Source organism: Oryctolagus cuniculus, chromosome 9, assembly GCF_051225735.1.
Source record: "Oryctolagus cuniculus isolate XC-2025 breed Fujian yellow rabbit chromosome 9, ASM5122573v1, whole genome shotgun sequence".
NCBI lineage: Eukaryota > Metazoa > Chordata > Mammalia > Lagomorpha > Leporidae > Oryctolagus > Oryctolagus cuniculus.
In genome coordinates, this window is record NC_142875.1 from 89120465 (window position 1) to 89147564 (window position 27100).

At 44.8% G+C, this 27100-nt stretch overlaps 2 protein-coding genes across 6 annotated transcripts in view; both read right to left on the reverse strand.

Moving 5' to 3' along the window:
* Positions 1-20148, reverse strand: TUBA8 (tubulin alpha 8). Of its 2 annotated transcripts, none has more exons than XM_008250150.4 (5): positions 19646-20148; positions 6456-6678; positions 4862-5010; positions 2951-3631; positions 1-313 (listed from the first exon to the last, which is right to left on the reverse strand). In XM_008250150.4, exons 1-5 carry the CDS (start codon positions 19646-19648, stop codon positions 20-22), a joined length of 1350 nt encoding a protein of 449 aa, XP_008248372.1. In that variant the 5' UTR covers positions 19649-20148; the 3' UTR covers positions 1-19. The 2 variants fall into 2 exon arrangements, with proteins under 2 accessions (XP_008248372.1, XP_089160448.1); XM_089304322.1 differs by having other exon boundaries at positions 3079-3631; positions 19646-20107.
* Positions 6543-27100, reverse strand: part of PEX26 (peroxisomal biogenesis factor 26) — a 54726-nt gene continuing 34168 nt past the window's right edge. For 3 of the 4 annotated variants that reach the window (XM_089304323.1, XM_089304330.1, XM_089304324.1), the window contains one exon: positions 23751-23968. In XM_089304323.1, the coding sequence (XP_089160449.1) occupies positions 23919-23968 (50 nt within the window). In that variant the 3' untranslated portion in view covers positions 23751-23918. Of the gene's footprint in view, positions 6679-23750; positions 23969-27100 lie in introns of those variants that run through there. The other variant, XM_089304327.1, reaches the window with a different exon arrangement.

Here is a 27100-nt window from a genome sequence, read left to right on the forward strand (position 1 = left end):
CAAGGGAGAGGTTGTATATTTAAAATTCCTCCCCTTCATTTTCTTCTTCAAATGAATCAGTCCCCACTTCTTCATAATCCTTCTCCAGGGCAGCCAGATCCTCCCTGGCCTCGGAAAATTCTCCTTCTTCCATCCCCTCTCCAACATACCAATGCACAAAGGCCCGCTTGGCATACATTAGGTCGAATTTATGGTCAAGGCGGGCCCAAGCCTCTGCAATTGCCGTGGTGTTACTCAACATGCAGACAGCCCTCTGGACTTTGGCCAGGTCCCCTCCTGGCACCACTGTGGGAGGCTGGTAGTTGATGCCCACCTGGGAACCAGAAAGAGGAAGATACATGTCATCCAAAGAACAACTCACGACAGCAGCATATTGGTCACCAGGTGTAGCAGCAAGACATGGTCATGGTGTGGGACTGGGACCTCTGGGTGGAACATGGACAGAGAGAACTGGGAAGTTGGAGACACGGAGATAAAGTTGAACACTGAAGAAAGTAAAAGCAAGTGGGGTTTAGTACAGAAGATTCAGAGGAAGTTCTGGGGAATCTAAAGACTCTGCAAAGGAGAAAAAATAGGAGAATAGAGCTGATGAGAAAGAAAAATGTAGGTGGAGAGTAGTAAGTAGACAAAGGAGAGCAATGAATGAGATTAAGTGGGTATAAATAAAAGTTTAAAAAAAAAGAGAGATTAAGTGGGTAGTGCCCAGTACATGTTTATCTCTAAATGGGAAATATATTCCTTTTTAGAGGCAAATCAGTTTCTGAACTCGAAGCTATTTTTCCTACATTGTCATCTGAAGTTCCACTTTAGCTATTTAGTAAGCAAATTTACAGAGGTTTCTCTGCAAAAGGGTAAAAGGTTGTTTGAAAGCTATAGGGATATTCCAGAGCAATCAATAAAGACCTGAAAGGTATCTGGAAAACGGGATTCCTTACTGGTAGTATGTCAGGGTCTCCAAGTCGACCCCAGCCCAATCCTAATGTAAGGCTACTTTCCTAGAAATCGCTCTTCTCCCCACATATATTATCCCAAACCAAAGCCAATACTTTACCTCCAGCTACTTATGCAACCACCCGTGGTATATAACAGGTGCTCAGTAAACTTTTGAATTATTAAAGACATGACTTGGGAGCAGTTATGATGAATGATATGACAGTTACCTGACAAAAGGCTTTGGAAACACAGGACACAGTGGTCAAGTAGCTCACATGCAGAGAGCCAGACTGCATGCTCTGCCAATCCAACTCAAATGGTGGCTTCTAACATTCAACATTCACTGCTCTTGGAGCTCAGGGGCTTCCCCAGCTGTTCTGTATCTCCCCTACTACTGATCCTCAAAGTCTGGTACTTTCCAGACTGTGAACCCCAACCTGAGACAGGCCACTTGACTTCCTCAGTTTCTTCCTACTCCCGGTTAATAATAATGGAAAATGGCAGGGCTTCCAAACACCAGTGATTCACAATCATATAATACAACTATTTCATTGTTACTGCAAATGAAGATTTACAGGATAGATATTTAATTCTTCAAGAAAAACTGGGAGATATATATTTTGTTAAAGGAGGGAATTATACTTCTTTCACAACTTGAGTAATTTGGTAAATTCTAAGGTTAAAATGACCACAAAATGATGATGTACCTGAAGTGTAAAATATCCACTAAAATCAACCTCAGGCAGCCTAAGCTTAAAAGGAAACCACAAAAGCACTGTGATTCAGAACAGGACCAAATCATTTACTTATTCTTCAATTAAAAAAAAAAATCAAAGATGATTAACCAATTAAAAATAGTACCAAGCTCCACTTCGGCACACATTCCCACGGACTTACGCCTAAGGGTAAAGCTAAAAACTCATCATGGGACTCCAAATACATTAAGTAGGGTGGTTCTAATGCCATCTTATATACTAAAGTGATCATATTAAGTGTAATTGATCATATAGATAGGAATAAGTGTCAAAGGAATCACATAAATAAGACCAGTGTCTGGTAATAACAATAGATAGAATTAAAAAGGAGAGAATGTTCCAACATGGGAAACAGTCCACATAGCAGACTCACAGAATGACAAACACCCTAAACAGCACTCTGACCTAAGAATAAGCCCTTAAGGCATTCGGATCAAGCTGAAAAGCCCATGACAGCATTTTAGGCATGGGAAGCCAAGACATCATGGCAAAAAAAGATCTACAGGAAGGATCTCTGTGAGATCCCAGTGGAAAGAAGGGGCCATCAAAGAAGGAGGTACCTTTCTCTGATGGGAGGAGAAAACTTCCTCTTGGTTTATGGCCCTGTCTAGATACTGACAGAGTTTGTGGACTCAAAAGGCCTCTCTTGGCAGCTCATGTCATAGGCCTCAGGTGACCACTGATGTCATAAATCAGAGTGTCAATTGTTAAAACCTCAGGAGTCACTGTGCACTTACTTCCCATGTAAGACCTCTGTCCTTAATGAGTTGTACTATGAGAATTAACTGTAAAATTTGTTCTCAAACAGTACTCTATATTTTGCATATGCATGTGGGTCCAAATTATTAAAATATTTACTTAATATAGAGCTGGTGTTCTGTATATAAAGATAATTAAAAATGAACCTTAATGAAATATGGGATGGGAGAGGGAGTACGGGGTGGGATGGGTGTGGGGGTGGGAGGGTGGGTATGGAGGGGGGAAACTGCTATATTCCTAAAGCTATACCTATGAATTTTGTATTCATTAAATAAATGTTTTCTAAAAAAAAAAAAAGTACAAAATTCAAACATTTTCTAAAATGGCTTCAGCAATATTTGTGTCTCAACCAAAGGTGAGTGAAATTAATGTTACCTAAATCCGTCGCCTCATATCACAACAAATCTGAAGCTCCTATGCAACTGTATGTATCTTAGTCTAAAATATCATTCTCTCTTATCCTTGGCAATCTCCCTTCCCTTCCCTAAGGCATCACTGCTCACCTTGAAACCTGTGGGGCACCAGTCTACAAACTGGATGGTTCTCTTTGTCTTGATGGCAGCAATAGCAACGTTCACATCCTTGGGCACCACGTCCCCCCGGTAGAGCATGCAGCAGGCCATGTACTTGCCGTGTCTTGGATCGCACTTCACCATCTGGCTGTTGGGCTCAAAGCAGGAGCTGGTTATTTCAGCCACAGAGAGCTGTTCATGATATGCTTTCTCAGCAGAGATGATGGGGGCATAGGTAACCAGTGGAAAGTGGATGCGGGGGTAGGGCACCAAGTTGGTTTGGAATTCAGTGAGGTCCACATTAAGGGCCCCATCAAAGCGAAGAGAGGCAGTGATTGAGGACACAATCTGGCTGATGAGGCGGTTGAGATTGGTATAGGTAGGGCGCTCGATGTCTAGGTTCCTGCGGCAGATGTCATAAATGGCTTCATTATCCACCATGAAAGCACAATCTGAATGTTCCAGTGTAGTGTGGGTGGTCAGGATGGAGTTGTAGGGCTCAACCACTGCAGTTGAGACCTGGGGGGCTGGGTAGATAGCAAACTCTAGCTTGGACTTCTTGCCATAATCAAGGGAGAGACGTTCCATCAGCAGAGAGGTAAAGCCAGAGCCGGTGCCTCCACCAAAACTGTGGAAGATAAGGAAGCCTTGCAAGCCAGAGCAAGCATCTGTCTGGAAAGAGTAGAACATAAGAAGAAACTATGAAGCCAGGTAAGCCCACTCTGTGAGCCCTATCCTATCCCTCAAGTTTTTGTGAATGAAATCCTAACACCTGAAGGAATAAGGAAACACAAAAGCAGTTATTTTGATGTTGGGAACAATAGCCAAAACATGGGGTGACAAACCACACATGCACAAGCCCCCAGGTACATCAGGAATGAAAGCTTCAGAACCACAGGGATTAGTGACTTGGTCCTTTGAGAGATCCAACTGGCCCACCTCCCTTCTCTTCTCATATGATTTTGTGGGAAATGCTGACCTACACGTCTGGACCCAACTTAGGCAGCACATATACTAAAATTGGTAGCTGACTAGGGGTACCAATTTCTTTTCTTTCTTTTTTTAAAGATTTACTTATTTCTTTGAAAGGCAGAAAGACAGAGAGGTCTTCCATCTGCGGGTTCACTCCCCTAAGATGGCCACAATGGTCAGAGCTGTGCCGATCCAAAGTCAGGAGCCAGGAGCTTCTTCCGAGTCTCCCATGCAGGTGCAGGGGTCCTGGACTTGGGCCATCATCTGCTGCTTTCCCAGGCCATAGAAGAGAGCTGGATTGGAAGTGGTGCAGACAGGACTCAAATTGGCCCCCATATGGGATGCTGGCACTACAGGCAGTGGCTTTACCCACTATGCCACAGCGCCTGCCCCCAAGGTACAAATTTCAAAAATAAAAATGGAGTCAGGAAACCTAAAGGGTCTAAACAATTTTTATTAACTACAGAAATTTTATAGCCATGTATGTTTATGGCATTCAAGGTATAGTTATAGTTACCATTTTTTACTTTTATGTTCATTTTATTTGAAAGACAGAGAGACAGAGACACCTCTTGAGATGCCTAACATCTCATCTCATTCCATCAGGAGTGCCTGAGTTCAAGTCCTAGCTCCCCTCCTAATTCCAGCTTCCTCTTAATGTGCACCCTAGGAGGCAGCAGGTGATGGCTGAGGTACTTGGGTCCCTGCCATCCAAGTGGTGAAACCCAGATTAAATTTCAAGCTCCTGGCTTCAGGCTGGTTCAGCCTCAGCTGTTGCAGGCACTTGAGGAGTAAACCAGTAGGTGGAAGATTTCTGTCTGTATATCTTTCTCTGTCTGCCTTTCAAATAAAATGAAAAGAAAAATGTTTTAAAAGCAGAGGTATGAATACAAGTATGTTCACCAAGCCTGTGTCCTGGTCAATGCTTACCAGCTTCCGTATGCGGTCCAGCACCAGATCGATGCTCTCCTTGCCCACTGTGTAGTGACCCCGGGCATAGTTGTTAGCTGCATCCTCCTTTCCTGTTATCAGCTGCTCAGGATGGAAGAGCTGGCGGTAGGTTCCTGCCCGAACCTCATCTGCCAGGAGAGGAGGGACCCTTAAGTCTTACCACCTGGTTTCCAGGGAGAAGCCTCCCTCCTGGTTAGCGTACCACATGATACTCTTCTGTTGTCCCTGAGTGTGAAACTATAATGAAGTGAAACCAGACAACCCTATGAGAAACTGGCAAAAGGCTAAGAAAATTCCACCAACAGAGACAGAGGCTGGGATTCAAGCAGGCAATGAGAAGCAACTGCTCTGCTAGCTAGAACTTTAAAATGCCTTGGGTTTACAAAGCTTACCCAACAACAAATGATAGTCTCTCCTTCCACCTTGACCCCTCATTGGCTACATTGGCTACAATTTGTTTTTTCTTTCATGCTGCAAAATTATACTTTATGCCAACAATTGATCATTTTACTTGCATTAAAATGTTCTAGGGACACAGAGAAAGATTCAGGGTGACCTGCCCAGATCCTTGGCCCTACCAGGAACTGTCACTTCCTTCACCTACATCCCAAGGCAACAATAATATATGTCAAACACTGAGTGAATCCCAGAATAACTTTTAAGCATAGCTATGCTCGGGTCTTCAGGAGCCCTAGAGAGGTTTTCAAGGGAGTTCTAACCTCCAAAGCTCCCCACAAAGTAGACACAGGGAAGGCTGAACTTAATCAGCCCTATCTCCATCTCCCCTCTATTTCATGATTCCTGTACTCCCCCTTGTCCAGAGAACTCAGCCATCTGTGCAGTGGCCTGGGAAGGCCACCTGAATTTTTTGCATCTGTACAAAGCATCCAGGGGGTGGAATACCTGTATGTGGTCTTTTGCCCCTAGAAATCAGTGATCAGGCCTCACAGGCATTTGCCCAGACATCTCTGTGGAATTTGTCTACCCATTGCTAGAGGACCCAGATTTGAAGCTGACTAAGAGGAAGTGGCACTATTGAGCAGCAAGATAAAAGAAGTAGGAATTCCTCTTTGTTTCCCTAAATCTGAACAAAGTTCATTCTAGAACTATAGCAACCCCTGGTTGTGAACGTATGCACCTGCTGTTATATAATTTTGTAAATAAGATACTTCAAAGGTAATACCAGACCTGTAAGGACAGTCTGAAATTATTACAGAATCAGAAGCCTATGCTTTGGGAAACTGTCTTATTTGAGGGCTTCTTACAATTTCCCAAATAATTTGGTTTTATTTTTCTTAGTATTTACTAACAATCTTCTATTTCAGTCTCTTAGTAGGCATAAGGGATTTAAATAGAGGGCATTTTATTCTACAGAGATTAGTTCAGACCCTTGTTCCCTATTATAAGATTCCCCAGGACAGTAGAGACCCAAGGAGCTGGCAGTACTCATGTGTACTGCTGGGCTCTAGCTGAGTCACCCTATCTTTCATTGAAATTGCTGCCTCCTTAGTTACAGCAGGCCAAGGCCTCCAGTGCCAAGTTATTTTCTGCAGAGATCTCAGTCAATACTCACCTACCACAGTTGGCTCCAGATCTACCATGACAGCCCGGGGTACATGCTTCCCATTGCCAGTCTCACTGAAAAAGGTGGTAAAGGAGTCATCATCGTTGATCTTGCTGGCCTGAGTGCCAAAGGTGCCATCTGCCTGGATGCCATGTTCTAGGCAGAAGAGCTCCCAGCAGGCATTACCAATCTGAACTCCTGCTTGGCCCACGTGGACTGATATGCATTCCCTCTGTGGAGAGAGAATAGCACCAAGGTTAGAGAGCCCTAGGCCCCTGGCAATGGACTGAGGGACCACATCTGAGAACTAGGCATTCAACTTACAAGATAGCCATTCCTCCAGCCAGGCGTCCTTGTAACAGGATGGTATCTGAAGTTTCAATTGCCTGGGCACCGCTGCACCTAGACCAAAACTTGGTTCCAAAGAAGACAGCTATTTTGTGTTTGTTTGTTTGTTTGTTTGTTTTTTTTCTGAAGGTCACTTTCCAGTGTTAATCTTTTTTACAGGAAAATGAAAAAAAAAAAAAAAAAAGAGGGCGGGACCAGCGTTGTGGTATAGCAGGTAAAGCCACTGCCTGCCATGCTGGCAGCCCACATGGACTTGTTTGTGTCCTGGCTGCTCCATTTATAACCCAGTTCCCTGATAATGGCCTAAGAAAAGCAGCAGAAGATGGCTCAAGTGTTGGGGATCCTGCCACCCACATGGGAGACCTGGATGAAGTTCCCAGCTCCTGCTTTCTACCTGGCCCAGATCTGGCCATTGAAACCATCTGCAGAGTGAACCAGGAGGTGGAATGTTCTCTCTCTCAATCTCTCTCTCTCTGTCACCCTGTCAAAATAAATCTTTTTAAAAAAGAGGGCATATGTAGAGATGACATAATGAAATAAGGGCCTAATTCCAAACCATAAGGCTCCTGTACTGATGAAGAAAGCCAAAGGAAGAACAAACGATAACAGCAGGAAAATCCTTGAACTAGCAGATGCAGCGGCAGCATACACATGTGTTCCTAAACCCTGACTTCTGAGACATCACGCATACACAGAGTCGGAACATCATGGAAGAGATGAACACTTGTGGGCCCAACACATTCTGGAAGTCTGTATCATGGGTGTCATTAGTGCTATCGTTACAAGGCAGAAATAAGAAAGGATTGAAACGCCATCCAGGAAATGGCTGGTGGGTTAGGATCAGGCCTTCCTTGAATGCTAAGAAATTGGAAAATCTAACCTGTTCCCTTGCCTGTGTCAGGCCAAGTGTTAAATACAACTAACTTTTAGAGTGTTCTCTATGAAGCACAATTACCTGATTGGTTCTAGTATTGAGAGTTTAAGATGAGGGGAAGGGTGTGTCTGTGTGTGAGAGAGAGAGAGACAGAGAAAGAGAGAGAGAATAAAAACCCACATGATGTTTTGCTGGAAGATGGATGCATCACCCACACCCACACCCACACCCACACCCTGGCCGCAGCAGGGAACTGACCCACATAAGGTGGCTCCGTGCCTATGATGCCTGGCCAGAGCCCAGCAGGGAAGCATGTGCTGGTCTGTGGGTTTCTATTCTTATCCATGACCTGACCTGGCATTTTCCATCTCCAGGTAACACAAGCCAGCAGCAGAGCCTCCAGAGAACGTGGCTGGGCATGGAAACAAGCAGAGTCCACCTCAAAGTATGGAATTTCTGGAAACTTGGAGGATCCTCCAGGCATGACAAGCAGAGCAGCTCACTGAGCAACATTTCTAAGAGCCAGAGTTGTCAGGACTACTCTTACACCTGTCTCTGTGCTAGATCTGAGTGACACACAGCTCTTACCTTTGGGAAAGACGGACCACAGGTCTCTACAGCAGCCAGTATGTAACACAGGCCTGCACAGTCTGGTGGGGGCGGGGGGCGAGGGTGCTCCCTGAGTGTCCAGAGAAAGGCTTCCCTCACAAAACTGCTTACTCAGGGTTCAAATCTAACCTTCTCAACCTACTTCTTACTTGCTATGATGTGTGTGTGACCCTGGCTGAGTTACTCAGCCTTCTCTTATCTGAAAATCATAAGTTAACCAAGATTGTTCCTGTTTCCTTTACCGATATCATTTTCATTATGACATCACCTTGCACACTTTTGTCTACACCTGAAAGATGTATGGGAAGTGTGAGATCTCAGGCCTCCATTCCTTTGTCCTTTATCAGAGGGTCTCTGCTCTGCCTCCATCAGAGGACCCAATTCAAGCCTAAGAGGAGCAGTGTTCACCTAGAAACCAGCCCACACTGGCACATCATCAACCCAGAACTGCCTCAAATTTAGCAAGCAACTGTGGCTCCCTAGGGACGTGTCTGAAACTGAGGAGATGTTAAGGGGCCTGAAAAGAGCCTGATCCTATACGTTCTCCTTCTAGGAGACAGTCTCCTCTGTGGCCCTGACCTTCAACTTTCTGAACCTTGTGCCCCCATCATCACCACCATATCCCAACCACCCCCCTAGCCCTATCTACAGTGCTGCTATGTCTCCAATCTGACCGTCAGAGCCCCCTTCTGCAGCACTCTTGTTCTTTCCACGGAGGATGTAGTGATATTTTGGGAAAATCAAATATCATAGGAGAAAGGGCAAAGAGCCTTGGGGACCTGAAACTGCCAGTGATGGCAATGTTTTCAGCCTCTTTTGATGACCTCTTTAGTCTCATACTAACAAATTTGTCAATCTTCACAGACTAAATCAAGTTCTCCCTCCCTCTCCCACTCTCCCCCCCACACACACACATACACACATATACCCCTCTTAAGAATAAAACAAAAGCCCATGAGAGTATTTCAGGCATGGAAAGCCAAGACACTCTGGCAAAAAGATCTCTGTGAGTGAGATCCCAGTGGAAAGAACAGGTCTTCAAAGAGGGAGGTGCCTTTCTCTGAAGGGAGGAGAGAACCTCCACTTTGACTATGACCGTGTCTAAACAAGATAAGAGTCGGAGAACTCAAGGGGCTTCCATAGCCTTGGAAACTCATAACTGGTGCATAGGGAGATTACTGATGCCATAAACAGGAGTGTCAATTGGTAAAGTCAACAACAGGAGTCACTGTGCACTTACTCCTCATGTAGGATCTCTGTCCTTAACGTGCTGTACACTGAGGCTTAATGCTATAACGAGTACTCAAACAGTATATTTCACTTTGTGTTTCTATGGGGGTGCAAATGACTGAAATCTTTACTTAATGTACACTAAACTGATCTTCTGTAAAAAAAAAAAAGAAAAAGAAAAAGAAAGAAAGAAATTATCAATTCCCAACTTGACTCTCACTGGGATTAAACATGACAATAGGTCTGATCTGATTTCATCATCATTTAAAAAAAATCATCTATTATTTTTCACTTTATGTTTCTGTGTGGGAGCAAACTGTTGAAATACTTACTTAAGGTATACTAAGCTGATCTTCTGTATATTAAGATAATCGAAAATGAATCTTGATGTGAATGGAAGGGGAGAGGGAGTGGGAAAGGGGAGGGTTGTGGGTGGGAGGGACGGTATGGGGGGGGAAGCCATTGTAACACATGAGTCGTACTTTGGAAATTTATATTCATTAAATAAAAGATAAAAAAAAAAAAAAGAAACCCCCCCCACCAAAAAAAAAAAAAGAATAAAACAAAATTTATATAAAATAGACAAGTATAACATAGACCCAGAAATGACTGACAGGTTCATAGGTGTTCCCAAATGTCAAGAATAGCTATACCAATCAAAATAAAAGGAAGTTCTCTCAATGCCATTTCCCACTAACAGAAGCCAAAGTTCCTTGGAGAAATGCAGGCTTCTAGGCCTGATACAAAGAAAATACAAGATGAGCCAGGAACATCTTAGAGTACCAGAAATCACAGAAGCTAACCAAGGCTGGGATAATGTCCAAGCCACTGCCAAAGACAAGATAATCAAAGCACCAAAAAGAATAATGACAGTATTTAATTGAAACAGGACATATATAAAAAATTCACAACTCCTTACCATTATTAAAAAGGAAAAATCTCAGAGAAAAAGTCATTTGTCCCTATCCAAAGAGCCCTGATAATTAGGGAAATTTCCTTTTCTTTTTCTTTTTTTAAAAGACTTATTTATTTATTTATTTGAAAGGCAGAATTACAGAGACAGAGAGACAGATCTATCCACTGGTTCACTCCCAATATGGTTGCAGCAGCTGGGGCTGGGCCAAGTTGAAGCCAGGGTCCAAGAGCTTCTTCCAGGTCTCCCACACGGTGCAGAGGCCCAAACTCTTGGGCCATCCTCTGCTGATTTCCCAGGTATATTAACAGGGAGCTGGATCAGAAGTGAAGCAGCCAGGACAAGAACTGGTGCCCACAAGGGATGCCAGCACCTGCTATGCCACACAACACAGACCCCAGAAATTTCCTTTTCTTAGCAGAAGAATGCTCACCAATGTTGAAGTAATGACAGATTATGAAATACAGTTTCCAACCACAAAAGTGATTTGAACACAGATGTCAACACCATTAGGTGAAAAGCTGATGGTGAACTAGACATTTACATAGAGCCAAAGAATCATTGTTACTTCCAGTCAAAAAGTGACTGGTGACAAGGGTCAGCAACCTAACACTGATCCATCTTAACCACCACTAATAGTGACCCAACCAGACATTAAGGGCAATAGAACATGTAGAATACCACCCATAAGGAATTCTTGTCAAAAATACTCAGCCTTGGAGTGGGTACTTAGCCTAGCAGTTAAGACACCTTCATCCTACACTGGAGTATCTGAGATTGATTCCAGGTTCTGGCTTCCTGCTAATGCACACCCAGGGCAGCAGTGATGACAGCTCAGGGAGTTGGGTTTTTCCCACCCAGGTCAGAGACCTGATCTTAGTTCCTGGCTCCTGGCCCAGTCCCAGCCCAGCCCCCATCACTGCAGGCATTTGGAGAGTAAACCAGCAGATGGGGTCTCTTTCTATCCATCTCTCAATCAAAAAAAAAAAAAATCAGCCTTAATCTGCTAAACTTGTAGATTTAGCTTCTTCGTCACAGGAAACATAAAGATCAAAGAGACAAGTCAAGTCACATGAGGAAACAAAATAAATCCAAGAGATGGAACATTCTACAGGGAAACTTCATCCAGCTTTTTTAATTCATGAAAAGTAAAGGTGGTGGAGGAGACTATTCCATATCAAAAGAAAATTTAAGAAGTGTAACAACCATGTATAGTATGTGAACTTAGAATTCTGCCTTGACCAAATCAAAATATTTGGGGGACAAATTGATGAATTTTATTAGGCATGGTAAGAAAAATGTGAATAACTATGAAAATATCCTTGTTTGTTAGAGTTGTACCTGAAAAATTAAGGCATAAAATGTCATGATGTATGCACTTTAAAATACTTTAACAGAGGCAGGAAGTAAAGTAAAAATAGGAAAAAATAATTCTTAGTGTGTCTAGATGATAGCTATAAGGGTGGCATCATACCACTTTTAGTGGTATTATAGTACACCCTACTAAAAATTAAAAAAGGAAACAGAAAAATAGGAGTAGGGTCATCACTCACTTAACTGCCTTATTATGAGATGGTATGGGTTCTCCTTGCTCCATTTCATATAATCATTTGAGAGGGAAAACAGGATTTTAAAGTTTATTGAATGGGGGCCAGCATTGTGAGGTAGTGGGTAAAGCCACCACCTATGATGCCAGCATCCCATATGGAGGCTGGTTCAAGACCCCGATGCTCCACCTCTGATCCAGTTCCCTGCTAATGTGCCTGGGAAAGCAGTGGAAGATGGCTCAAGTGCTTAGGGCCCTGCACAAAAATGGGAGACTCAGAAGAAGTTCTGGGCTCCAGGCTTTGGCCTGTCTAGCCCCAGCCATTGCATCCATTTGGGGAGTGAACCAGCAGATAGAAGATACTTCTCCGTGTGTGTGTCTCTGTCTCTCCCTCTTTCTCCATAACTCTGCTTTTCAAATAAATAAATAAATCTTTTTAACATAAATAACTAAAGTTCATTTAAGGGAGTGATCATTTGGCCCAGCAAGACATTACTTGGAATACTTGCATCCCATATCAGAGTAATTTTCAAGTACCAGCTCTGCTTCCAATTCTACCTGCTGCAATGATGACTCAAGTAGTTGGACCCCTACCCACCCACATGAGAGACCCAGATTGAGTTCCTGGCTCCTGATTTCAGCATGGTGCAGCCCCAGCCATTTCAGGCATTGGAGGAATGAAACAACAAATGAGAGCTAACTCTCCAATATTGGAGAGTCTGGGTTCAAGTCCTGGCTCCACTCCTGAATCCAGCTTCCTGCTAATGCACACCCTGGGAGGCAGCAGATGAAAGTTCAAATAGATGGGTTTCTGTCACCGATATAGGAAGCCTGGAATGAGTTCCAGTCTTCCCTGTCTGTTGTGGGTATCTGGGGAGTGAACCAATGGGTGAAAATCCTTTGTGTGTGTGTGTGTGTGTGTGTGTACCATTCAAACTAATTAATTAAAGTTACATGAAAAAAAAATCAGAGGTGAAATCTGAAGGTAGATGAGTGTTCACAGAGCTCTTTGATGTGCATACATTCTCAGCACTCTGCCGGGCCTCTCACAACTGCTCCTTCAGGGCACACAGAGTTATCCAAAGCTCTTCCATGGACTTCCCCCAGCTCAGGCACTGAGCTAACCTACTCCAGCCACTCTGCCTGGTCACTATCCCAGTCTCTGCCTGCCAGTTCTACACAGACAAGCAGCACAGAGCAGACTCAGTGCTGATGCTCTTAGGGGGCCAGTTCTGAAGCCCAGGAAAGGCCATCCATCTGTCATAACTAGCTCAGAACATTCAGGATACCAGAGCTGGACTGGCCTCCTGAATACCCTAGTATGATTCTTTCCCCATTACTTTACAGATGAGAAGTTGAAGTTCAAGAGGTAAAGGGACAGATTCGGTATTTCACAGCTTTGCAGCAAAAGAGCCTGAACTAGAACCCAGGCCTTCTGACTCCAGCTTGGGTTCTTTCCTTTACACCACACAACCTCCTGCCTCACTTGCACTCTGAACATTCAAGGCACTGGGGTATACATCAGTGCAAGCCTGATAGTAGAGAGCAATACCAGGTATACACATGGAGACTTCAAAAAGTACAGGGAAAAACAGAAGCAGGTATTTGGCTGATGCAACTTGGGACATTCACATCCCATAGTGGAGTGTCTGGGTTCGAGTCCCAGCTCTGCTTCAGACCATAGTTTGTTGCTAATGACAACTTTGGAGACAGAAAGCAATGGCCAAAGTACTTGAGTCCCTGCCACCCATATGGGAGTTCTAGGCTTGATTCAGTTCTAGGCTCTTGGCTTTTGCCTGACTCAGCCCTAGCTGTTGTGAGTATTTGAGGAGTAAACAAGTAGATTGAAGATCTCTATCTGTCTATATCTCTATCTCTTTCTTTCCCTTTCAAATAAATAACATTTTTAAAATTTATTTTGGTGCCAAAAAAAATTCTGAAATCCACATAGTTTTTTGATAATATGGCCCCTTATTTAGCAAAACTCCAAAGAAAAAAATCTCTAGAGCAGAGAACTGAGAAAGCTTGTGGTGGCTTCTTGGAAAATGGGCCACCCTTCCTTGATAGACTCAATAGTATGTTTCCCAGGGACAGTGTGTACAGCTGGGAGTGGGGACAAGGGTCATCTGTGGCTATTTAAGTCATATGTTTGCTCCAAACTCATATTTCAGACTCCTTTCTTCAGCTGATCGGAGCTCATTCCTTCACTCACACACTATTTCTCTCTCTCTCTCTCTCTCTCTCTCTCTCTCTCTCTCTCTCGTTTCTATTTTGAATCTGGGTTTGTACAGCTCAGAGAAATTCCATTGTGCTTGGTCCCTGACAGGCAAGAAGGCTTCCTGGTGTGCTGCTGGAGCCCCTCAGCCCAAAAATCCAGAGTGAAATTAAAGGAGATGGACAGACCTAGAAGTTCCTTTCCTCAAAAAAGGATGACACCCTGTTTACACAGATCTAGTAGAGATGACTACAAAAGTTACCCACTCTGTTCATTCCTACAACAAATACTTCTTGTGGGTTTATGTTCAAGAAGGCACTGAACAGCACTGGGCTAACTCCTTCATCCCTTCAGGTCTCAAGTCAAATGTCACTCCCTCCAGGAAGTCCAAAACATAAAAGCCCAGCACAGGGCCCCAGCAATGTGCGCCCACAGGGCCCTCCATCTCTATAATTGCATTCATCTCACCATATTCCAGATGCCCTCAAGTTTCCTGCCTCTTTCACGCTGCTCCTAAGTCTACCTCAAGAACCCAACCTAGGTGTTCTTTTCCTGTAACCTTCTTATGCACTGTCACTCTTCTTGTTAAATGGACCGCAAGCCCCTTCAGGGAGGTTTTTCTTTCTAATCAAGTCTACCTTTATTGAGTACCTGCTGCATTCAAGCACTGTGCTCAGGACCAGGGGATTCAGTTAGTAAAACAGAGGACCCTTGCTCCCCAAAGCTCACTCTCCATTAAGGAGGTCAGGAAACTGAAGAAGTAACTGGAATTCTAGAACTTTTCAGCCCTTCCTTTTATGATTCTATGGCAAGACCCTTCCTTATTTCAATCACATTCTTTTCATTTTAATATTAGCCATTTCCTTTTGCTTTATTCTCAGAGGGCTAATATCAGGTAATTATTATTCTGAGTACAAGAAGGCTCTGAATCATTTCTAAATATCACAAAACAGCCAAACTGTCATATTATCTGTAAAGGGAATGCACACAGGCCAGCAGTGCATGTCATGTGAAAACCTGAGACTCATCTACACTCCCCTGATCATCTGTGCATCCAAATGCCACATAGTTGTTTGAAGGAAGCATATTATTACACTGAATTATTTCTAGTTGTCCGGCTAGAATAATAAATCACATATATTTTAGGACCTAGGTCAGGGATAGCAAGTGGAACATGGATCCAGTCTTAGGGAGGGATAATTAAAGCAAGAACAAATGTGATTCATCAAAGATTGAATTATCGCTGCTCTGAAGCCTTCAATTAGAGCATATTTGGAATCGCAGAACAGAACAAAGATAGATAGCAAGCCAGAAACAGCAAGAGCAAAGAGTTGACCTAAATTAACATTAGTGAAGTGAAAGTGGCTCAGGAGAGGGGCTCAGATTGCTCAGGCTGACATAAGACCAACATCAGGAACTGCAGGGGGGGTTGTTAACATCAGCACAAGGGACCCTGTGATGTCAAAAGTTCCTGGGTCATGGGGCGTGGGGGCATTGTAACATAGCAGGTTAAGTCGCCACCTGGAACACAGCATCCCATTATCAGAGCTTGAGTTCCAGCTGCTCTGCTTCCAATCCACCTCCCCGTTAATGTAGCTGGGAAAGCAGTGGAGAATGTCCAAGTACTTGGGCCCCTGCTACCCACGTGGGAGACCCAGAAGATTTCCACGCTCCTAGTTTTGGCCAGGGGATGCTGCCATTTGGGGAGTGAACCTGCAACAGAAGATCTCTTTTTGTGTTTTTCCCTAAAGTAAGTAAAATAAAATAAATCTTTAAAAAAAAATTCCTTGGGCTTTAGCCGACACTGTGGGCAAATGCAGGAAAGACAGTAAAGGACGAATGTACTCTGTGCCCACTCCACTCTCCCATTTTCTTCTCCAGCTCATTGTCTGGGAGAAATTCTAACAGGGAGACAGGCAAAATGCCAGCCACAAAGGTTACAGACAGGGCCATCATGGTGGAAAAACAGCATTGATCCACTTCCTCTCACTGAGAACATCCCCCCACCCATCCCTATTCATTATTCTTTGCTCCTCAAAAATTATTTTTCACTTTCATGGTCACTCAGGAGCGCCTTCAGAAAGGACATTCAGCACTGACATTAACACCCCTACTGCAGTCCCCCAGCTCTGCAAGGGCCAGACCTGAACCAGGAAGGTCCCCATCAAAACTCACCAGCTCTTTCTCATTTATCCAGCAGATTTGCCCCCAGCCATTGCTCTGTTAATCAGGGGAAACACTGTTGATCAAGGTTCCCCTGCTCAGAGGGGAACCTCTGGGATCCCAACACTTAGTGATGGGAAGGGAGGATGTGACAGTGACCTCTAGCCCCTTGAGGACCCTGCACAGTGCTCTCGGATCAGAATGTATACACTGACCCTGCAAAGCTGTCATGCCTCCTGCACTGGGCAGACTGTCAAAGGACTGCAGACACAGCAGTGTCATCCTTGCCCCCGGAACACTCTTCCTTCACACACAGAAGGAAGGGAGATAGGATCTCTGGTGCCATTTGATGCCAATTCCCATCTGAACTAGTGCTACCAAATCCAAAAGAAATAGAGCCGGCGCCATGGCTCACTAGGCTAATCCTCCACCTTGAGGTGCCGGAACACCGGGTTCTAGTCCTGGTCAGGGCGCCAGATTCTGTCCCGGATGCCCCTCTTCCAGGCCAGCTCTCTGCTGTGGCCAGGGAAGGCAGTGGAGGATGGCCCAAGTGCTTGGGCCCTGCACCCTATGGGAGACCAGGAGAAGTACCTGGCTCCTGCCATTGGATCAGCACGGTGCGCCAGCTGCAGCACACCGGCTGCGGCAGCCATTTAAAGGTGAACCAACGGCAAAGGAAGACCTTTCTCTCTCACTGTCCACTCTGCCTGTCAAAAAATAAAAAAAAAAAAAGAAAGAAAGAAATAGAGTTAAAGAGGCTGTGTTACAGATATCCTCACCTCCCCATAAACGCCAGAAATGTTCTCTGTGCCCTGGTATCTCTGACATGGGCTTGGCTTGGGGCACTTGGCCAGTGCTCTCCATATCACTTCCCAAAAAAGGTGCCTGAGTCTCAGTACCCAGGAGAGTTGCTCACCAGAAGGACATTGGGAGCAGACAAGAATGCTCAGTTATAGGATCAGCCTGCTGATACGGTACAGTCCTGTAGTTAAGAACAGAGTCTTTGGAAGGAAGAGGTTGTCAGTTCAAGTTCCTACTCAGCTTTTTACCGGCCTTGACTTTAGGCTTCAGGATTGAAACACTAAAGGAAATTGGTGGTATGGTGGAGTGGGTGACTGCAGAGAAGGGGGGAAAATTCATACAGAAAAACACTCATCTGCCTAGGAACCAGAGGAATGCATTGTAGAATATGCATAAGGATTAGTTAGGTATTTCTCATCCAGGACCTCAGAAATGCCAATTGAATTCTCCTTAACACCAGGGAAACCTCCCCCAATCCCTGTGGGGAGGGAGAACACGGAACATGGAGGGTCAACCGTCTGTAACAACCTGCTGCAGGAGGAAGTACAGTCAGTTCAGAGGGATGGATTGTTGAGGGCAAGGCTTATAGCTGTATCACTCTAGGCTCTTAGGACTGAGTCAAAGGTTCTGTGAGTGGGAAATGTTCAATAAAAGATGTTTGCATCTCAAGGCAGTACTGGGCACGTAAATAAGTTTTCTAAGTAGAACTTACTACATACAATTCAGTGTTTCATAATAAATAAAAGATACTTCCTTTCCAAAATATTAAACCATGGGTTTTCAAAATTTTTAGGCACATTTCTAAATTCTTAAGCACATTTAAGATAAGACTTTTCTGTTTCAGTGTTTGACTTACCAGATATTTTCTGAATCCTAACTATTGAACACACTGAGGTTTGCTCAGAGGGCTGGATTATGACTCTTGGTTTCCCTGCTGTGAGCTTCCTTTAGGCTCTACTCTGAGAGTCAGTATGACATTCAGATAAAAATTAATACATGCAACAGAAGACCCTTTGAACACTATAAAGTACTAGCTACACACTAGATACAATAAATACCAAACATCAGTTCCAGAGTATGCAGCCTAGGATTTGCATCAAATAATGGAGTGGGGAAGAAATTAGAGGAAGCTGGTCAGAAGTTGGCAATTGTTGAAATCGGATGATACATACATGACTTTCATGCCACTAACTCTCCTTCTGTACATGCTTGAAATTCTTTATAGAAGAAGTTTTTAAAAATAAAATCTATGTGGAGCCCAGAAAGTTGAACTATAACCCAACCCCCCTTCACTTAGTAGATAAGAAAAACCAGTCCAGAGAGGTTACATGACCTTTTTAAGTCACACAATTAGCTGCAGAGCCAGGAGCCAAACTTCTGAACCCTCATCTTGGCTCTTTCCACACCCAGAGCATCAGGCAGAAATCGGTTCCTCTGGCCACTCTCCCAAATGCTTCAAGCTCCCAGGTGTGCCTGAGAGTATGCTTGAAGAGGGAGGGTACTGGACAGACCTGGAGCCAGAAGCACAGCTAGGGCTGAGCCAGAAGGTCCAAGGGCTTTCAGAAATATCAGTAGTCAGGAGAAGAGGGCTTCTGCCCCGCCTGTTCTATCACTGACACCTGGAGCAAGGAGTGCCAGAGAACCTGACCTTGGCTGTTGAGATAGGCTGTTCTGCCCCCACCCTCCACCAACCTTTCCAACTGCCCTCCCCACTGCTGAAATGTCAGGGCTCTGGAAGATTCCTGGGTTTCCAAGCGTTCTGGGAGGGGTATTTTAGTCCTCTTGCCATGGTGGGTACCGGGGACAGGAGGAGGAGACTCTGTAAAGTGAGACTGCAAGTTGGGGGGAAGGGGCCTCTCTGGCAAATAAGATCTGCTCTAGGAACAGAGATGGGGGGAGGAGGAGCCTCTCAGAGACCCTTAAGCCAGAGTTAGAAACACAGCCAGAAGTTGGAGGTCCCCTAGCCTCCGGGGCAGGGGGCGGTCAACCTGGGGAGTCGGCACCAGGTGCCCGGGAAGCTACTAACCGCGCTGGAGCTGTGGGGGCTGCAAACCCAAGCAGATGGCCCCGGGGAAGCAGAGAACGACCCCGGAAAGGAGGCTGGGGAAGACTGTGAAGTCCTGAGTCCTCTGTCACATTTGGGGACCTTACCGTATCACTCCTCAGCCCCAGCCCTAGCCCAGATCACCTTTCCGGAACACTAAGGTTTCCCTTTTCTTCCTACTGGGGTCCGCAAGCTGCTCACTGAGGGTCACTCAGAATCTCACTCGCTCCGCCCGGGTTCCCTCACCTGCGTGCGCAAATCTCACTTCCTGGTCTACTTTCCTCATTGATAAAAGGTGACCTCTGCCCGACGGCGCGGACCCTTCGACCCTGAGCTGACTCCCCCCAGGAGGCTTCCAGCTCTGCGAATTCAAAACGCAGGATCCGTCTGCCCCACCCCCGGTCTAGGCAGGTGCCCCCCGACCCCGGCCCCGGCGCCCGCCCCAATTAGGCTCACCATAGCGGCCGCTCTCCTCGCCTGCTCGCCTCCCCGCTGGGCCTGCCCGCCCCAAGTGCTCCAGATACCGCCGCCTCCGCTGTTGTGACACTAGGCGGGAGGGGGGCTGGGGACGCACACGCCGGGCTGGCAGCTGCCCGGCAGCATCACAGTGCTCCGGGTGGGGAGGGACCCGGCAGGTCACAATGGCTGTTCCCCGCCCACCAGCGGCTCAAATCTCCGTTTGCCAGGCGCTACCCTGCCCCGCTGCTCGGTCCAGCCCGGGCTGCCCAGGAGCTTCACAGGCCCTACAACTGCGGTTGCTGGTAGCTACCTCGCCGGCTCGCTCGGAGGCAGTTTTGTTACCAAAGCAGGCACGTACCGGTGAGGCCAGCCATTATACCTCAGACTGCTCCGGAAAGCAAAAGTCCGTTTCTCCCCCAAAACTAGCCCAGGCCGGAGAGGCACCTACTAAGGTTTAGCTGACTGCAGTCAGCTAAAGACAGAAGAGGACAGGAGTGGCTAAGTGGGGCCAGCAGATTCCAGTCTCAGCTCTGTTGCTCACCCCTGGTGTGTGCTTGGGCAAGTCTTGGAGCTCTGCTCTGGAAGCCTGTGCCACTTCCACCAAGGCCTACTTGGCTATTGGAGGCATACTGCACTTGCTCAATACTCTAGCTGTTCCTGTTTTCACTAATCTGTCAGTGTACCTCATCTCTCCCTCATTATTTTCTAGGCTTGCTCTCTCTGATTCATTTTACCTGATCCCTTTTCCTACTTTTAAGCCCTAAAGCACCCTTGTCATCTCTCCTATGTGTTCCAGAACTGATATTCAGGTTCCTGCTACCCCAGTAGCAGGACTTCCTCTTTGTGCCACAGGTCATATTGAAGGGCTAGGGAATGCCCTCAGTCATCCTCTAGTTTGGGAGGCAGTGGAAGGAACTGAGCCTGACCACATTGTCAGACCTCACTTCTAGCTGGATGCTGTCCTGAACAGTCACAGTTCCTTGGTCTCAGTACAAAATTTCCCACCCACAGTCAATTCATGCTGAAGGGTGTAACCCAGCAATTCACCAAGAGCCACCAAGGCACTGCAAATCTATAGCTTTTCCTCAAATAACAGTGCACAAAGCTGCTGTCACCTAATGTAATGACTCTCCAACTTCCCAAGCACAGACAGAAGTTTGTTCTGCTGACCACCCATTCATACATTTGCCTATTTGCATTATTAATTTCTAGAGGAAAGAACATGTGTATTAATCAACTTTGCATCTGAGAGGGCACCAAACACAATGCTTTGTCCATTGATATATACAGCACTTGGTCTATCTCATTATGGAAGATCCTAAAATTAAAAATCATGATGGGGGCCGGCGCTGTGGCATAGCAGGTAAAGCCACTGCCTGCAGTGCCAGCATCCCATATTGGCGCTGGTAAGAGCCCCAGCTGCTCCACTTCTGATCCAGCTCTCTGCTATGGATTGGGAAAACAGTAGAAAATGGCCCAAGTCCTTGCACCCGCATGGAAGATCCAGAAGAAGCTCCTGGCTCCTGACTTTGGATCAGCACAGCTCCGGTCCTTGCAGCCAATTGGGGAGTGAACCAGCAGATGGAAGACCTTCCTCTCTCTGCCTCTCCTTCTCTCTCTATAACTCTGACTTCCAAATAAATAATCTTTAAAAAAATTATGAAATCATGTGCTAAAGCATGGCAAATAATCAATAAAGGATTATTACGGTTAACCCTGTATTTACCTCTCTTCCAAACCCCCATGACATATCCTATTAGTTTTTCCATGACATTTATTGATCACTTTGTACTTTGGACTATGTGTGTTTGTGTATGTGCATTTAGATGCTCCTACAAAACTGCAACATGTCAAAAGCAGGGGTCACATTATCCATCTTAGTGCCCTTTCTACCAAAAGTAGCATGTCAAATACATCAGAGGTACTCTAGAAGCACTCATGAAAAAATTGACTTTTTGAGTTCTCTTTGTGAAATACCAAATACTTAATGCTTAATGTCTCAGGATAAAGAAATGCTTTTCATTATTATGATTTTCTTAAGCCACTCATTTTGTCCTTTTAAACATTTTGGAGCTGGAGGGAGCCATGACTACATAAATACCAAACAGGGTATCTTTTGGTTCCAGGGATATAAAAAGAAGATTGGCTGTTATAGACTGAATTGTGTACTCTCAAAATTCATATATTTAACATCCAATTTCACTGTATTTGGAGACAGGGCCTTTAAAGAGGATGATTAAGATTAAATGAGTGTGGGGCTGAAGCTGTGGCACAGCAGGTTAACACCCTGGCCTGAAGTGCCGGCATCCCATATGGAGTCCTGGCTGCTCCTCTTCCAATCCAGCTTTCTGCTATGGCCTGGGAAAGCAGTAGAAGATGGCCCAAGTCCTTGGGCCCCTGCACCTGCATAGGAGACCCAGAAGAAGTTCCTGGCTCTTGCCTTCGGATCGGCACACCTCCGGCCATTGCGGCTACCTGGGGAGTGAACCAGTGGCTGGAAGACCTCTCTCTCTTTCTCTCTGCCTCTCTCTATATCTCTGATTTTCAAATAGATAAATAAATCTTTAAAAAAAAAAAAAAAAGATCAAATGAGGTCATAAGGGTGCGGCCCTAATCCATTACGACTGATTCCTGGTTAGAGGAGGAGACACCAGGGAAGCACACACAGAGGAAAGGCTATGTGGGAACACAATGAGAAGACAGCCATCTGTACACCTAGGAGACAGGCCTCAAAGTATCAACTCTGCCAGCACCTTGATCTTGGACTTCTTGCCTCTAGTACTGCAAGAAAACTGACTTCTATTACTTAAGCCAGTTTGCAGTATTTTGTTACGCCAACCCTAGCAGGCTAAGACAGTGGCCTTCAAGTCTTTGGAGTTAAAAATGGTGGATATTTTGTTCTGTTTTGTTTCTTTGATTTTAAGTCCTCTCTGACTGTGGGATTCCAGATCTGTTATTGATACTCCCCCATTCCACCCCCACCTATGCATTTCTTCCTGAACAGAAGTTTGGAAATGAGAAAGAACATGGCTTTTAGTCTCTGTGCTGGGTGACATGTGCCCAATAGATTAAACATTACTCTAGGTGTTTGTGTTACTAGATGCAATTAACATCTGAATCAGTAGATCAAGCCTTCTTTAATGTGGATGGGCCTCATTCAATCAACTGAAGAGCAGGATACAACAAAAGAGCTAAGACAACCTCTGCTTACCTATTTAAGCTGAGACAAGTCTTCTTTTTTCAAAGTAGAACTTACACTATCAGCTCGCCCAGGTCTCCAGCTTGCCAGCTGCAGATCCTGGGGCTGAATAGGCAGGTATCTCCTATTGTTCTGTTTCTCTGGAGAACACAGTCTCCCTTTTGCAGATGGAGAAACTGAAGTCAAATCAGGATATTTATGAGAACGCACCACCCGACCGTGTGATTTAGGCCTTTTTTAAAGAAATTATCCCCATATTTACCACACTTGTTAGTATATGTGAGAATATGTATCTTGTATGAATTTATGTGCTATAGGGTCATACTATCAAATTATAGTCATGGCCCAAAGAGTTGAGCCATTTGAATAAGAGGTAAGATAATTCCTATCAATCATCCAGGAAAAGATATTCATGATATTAATATCTTTATTTATAGAATATTCCTAACACTGAGAACTTTCTTTATGCTATGCCCTGCACTGGTGAGTCCTGTATACTGTCTCCTTTACTCCTCACATCACACCTCTAAAATTAAAACTTTATTATCCTCTTTTCACAGATGAAGGATTTGAGACTTAGGAATGTGAAGTCTTAATTCCTTAAAACTTAAGCTGGGGTTTACACTCAGGGAATCCGACACCATAGGCTGAGCTCAAACATTTAATCATGACCTATCAAGTCGGTCCTGGAAAGGCAAACCTTGGATGGAGAGGGCATGTGCTTGTTCCCTTATTCTAAATGTCTAGGTTGGTGCTGTGGGGGGTAAGTGTTAAAGATGGAGTTGACCAACACATTGGATAATTACATTATCTAGATGCAGGTTCTTGCAATGTGAATTTAACCTTGGTTATTTCCTAGTACCTATCTACATTCACATACTTCAAAAAGGTCACAGAAAAAAATGGAACCAAAAGGTGAGTTTATTTTAGTACAAACATTTTTGAAATCCATGCATCCAAAGGGTTTTCCAAAAGTGCATGGAAAATTGTATTACAAAAAAACTGCAAGGATCTAAAGATACTTTCACACCAAAACAAACTTACCTTTTCCACAAACTTTTTGGAGTTCTCTCATATCTGAATGTTACTATTCCAGGTGGTATCTTGTATGCTGCAGGGCACTGAGCAAAGGGAGCAGAGGAAATTCTCACCACAGCAGCACGGATAAAGGGCTCCCTTTAGGTCTACATGGTTATAGCAGCCATAATTAAGAGATCACCAAAGACTACCTCAAGACGAATCGGGGGCCACCCAATTCTTATGGCCCTTTTCCCAGGCAGTATTCCTTGCAAAGCCAAACTTGAGAGGTGGGGAGAGGGGGACAGTATTGTAGTATAGCAGGTAGAGCTAATGCTGACATCCCATATGGGTGGCACTTCATGTCCTGGCTGCTCCACTTCTGATCCAAGCGAATGGCCTGAGAAAAGCAGCAGAAGATGGTCAAGTACTTGGGCCCCTGCCACCCACATGGGAGACCTGGAAGAAGTTCCTGGTTCCTGGCTTCTGGCTTCAGCCTAGCTCAGGCCTGCTATTGTGGCCATCTGGGAAGTTAACCAGCAGAAAAGATCTCTCCCTCTCTGTCTATAACTTTCAAGTAAATAAATAAATAAATAAATAAATCTATCTTGGAAAACCTGGATGGTTTTGTACTTAGTTGAGGGAAGCAGTATTTTCCTACTAGCCCTGATTCTTCCTCTGTTCCCACTCCTCCCAACTAGTTGATGTCATAAATGGCAACTTTCAAGTATCATCTCTTTAGCTTTTGATTCCTGTTAAACTTGCTTCCCCTGGGAGAGAGTAGGACTTTAAATTTATATCAGTCAGTTGCACCGAACTTAGCAGAAACATGAGACGGTAAAAACATAGGGTAGGGAGCACTTGGAGCTGGAGCCAAACACAGTCTAGCAAAGTGCAGAGAATAGTAAGATTGGGGTACTAAGAAAAATAGTGTCTTTTTCATAAATTGGCTCAAGATGAGTCCAGCCAGTGCCTAAGCCCTCACCCTCATTGTACCTGAGGCTCTATTACAGATCAGGTAACCACTTTGCCAGCTGCCTGCCCTTGAAAAAGCACCCAAAGGTCTGTGTGCAATAAAGTGGAACTATAGGAAAGAAAAGGCAGTGTAGCCATTATCTTCTCTCTGAGGCCTTGATATTCTGAATATAATTTTCACCTTTCTTGATACTTCCCTACCAGAAATTGAAACAATGGGTTGAATTGTCTCATTTTCTTATTTCCCCTACTGCTATGGTTAATACAAAATGATCCAATATTTCTGGATTATATCCTGGCAATATGTTTCAAGAGTAGGAAAACTGTTCTTACAATTGATATTGTAAATATACTTTTCAAAACTATCCCAAGAAAATAACAACAAAATGTACTATTGATGATGTGGACAAGGAGGGTATTAATTTCACTCCAGGCTCTTGTCATGCGCAAAGATAAGCATTCTAGGTGCTGACATGTATAAGGTGCACAAACTGATAAAATTTATTCAAAAAGTGAGAAAGCAAACACATACACACAAACACAAGCATGGGTTCTCCCATATACAGAAATATCTGTCATGAGTGGACAGTAGGCCAGAAGACTGCCCAAAAGGGTGGGAAGGGGAGACAGCGGGCTTCTGGCAGCACCTCCAGGCATGGTCTGCTGGGGTCAGGGGAGAGCCCCTCCAGTTGTTGGTTCTCTTTTATGAGGTTGGGGATGAAAGATGGTGCTACCTGCAAATTATATGGCACCTCCAAAAGTTCCACATGGAGCTTGATATCCATGTTTGCATGGCACTTCCCTTGGGTCTCAGATGAAGCAGATGCATCCCAGGGAAGGCAGTATTTAGATTAACAAGGAGCATAGCAAAACATGGGGGCTTGAGACTTCCAGTGTAGCAGATATAGTTAGCTGCCTACCTATTCCATTTCATTATAATTTTAATTGGTTTACTCGGAAGTTAAGTGATTTCACATGGTTTTCACATGCAACATTTAGAGTTGTTAATCATTTTAGCAAAAAGTTGGAAAGAACTGAAATAACCAGAATATTAATAGGAAGGAATACTGCATGACTGCCAATATAGATTATGAGTTGCAGTGTGACCCCCCCCCAAAAGATGTGTGCATTCAAAATCTCAGAATATGATATTTGGAATAAGGATCATTGTGGATATAATTATGGATTGCAAAATGAGATTATCCTGAATTAGGGTGGGTCCTAAGTTCAGTGGCAAGTGTCCTTACAAGACAGAAAAGGAGAAGACACAGAAGAAGGCCATGTACAAATGGAAGCACAGATTAAAATTGTGTCTTCACAAGCCAAGGAACACCTAGAGCCACCAGAAGTTGGAAGAAGAAAGGAGGGACTCCCTTAGAGCCTTCAGAAGGAGGTACCTTGACTTTGGACTTCTGGTATTTCAGAGCTGTGACAGAATAAATAGTTGGTTTAAGCCATTAGTTTGGGCCAATTTGTTACAGCAACCCTAGGAAACTATTATGTACAGTAAAGAAATAGATAATGTTGGAAGCTGAATAAATGATGATATTAAAAATGTAGAGCTCAGGGCTGGCGCTGTGGCATAGCGGGTAATGCTGCTGCCTGCAGTGCCAGCGTCCCATATGGGCGATAGTTCATGACCAGGCTGCTCCACTTCTGATCCAGCTCTCTGCTATTGCCTGGGAAGGCAGTGGAAGATGGCCCAAGTCCTGGGGCCCCAGTACCCATGTGGGAGGCCTGGAGGAGGCTCTTGGCTCCTGGCTTCAGATCGGTGCAGCTCTGGCCGTAGCGACCAATTGGGGAGTGAAACAGCAGATGGAAGACCTCTCTCTCTCTCTCTCTCTACCTCTCTTTCTCTGTGTGTGTGTGTGTAACTCTGCCTTTCAAATGAGTGAATAAATCTTTAAAAAAAAATGTAGCTATGGGGGGCTCCAATATGCCGGAATAGGGAGGGAGCTCACTGATAGTTCAGGAAAACATAGTTTAATAAAAGTGGAGATAGTGAAGTCTCAGGGAAGAGTTAGGGAAAAAACTGCAGAGGAAACTCTTCTGGAATTAGAGGGACACGGTGGATCTATGTGCAGGACATGGCGCCCATGGTTCGGGAGCCCAGCCGCCAAGAATCTTCTCCTCTGCACCAGCACTGGAAAGAGAGGTGAGGCAAAACCGCAGGAGCCTGAGACACTGGCAGAAAAGTGGCAGGAAGAACCTAGAGGGAACGAGGCTTGAAGCCCCATGGAGGAAAGTACACCAGCCTAACT

Bases quoted from the DNA above. Each gene is read 5' to 3' on its own strand.
- TUBA8 (XM_008250150.4), bottom strand. The intron at 5,011-6,455 runs GTGAGTATTGAC...CTCTCCTGGCAG, and splicing joins TCTGGAGCCAACTGTGGTAG to ATGAGGTTCGGGCAGGAACC. The intron at 3,632-4,861 runs GTAAGCATTGAC...TACTCTTTCCAG, and splicing joins TGGACCGCATACGGAAGCTG to ACAGATGCTTGCTCTGGCTT.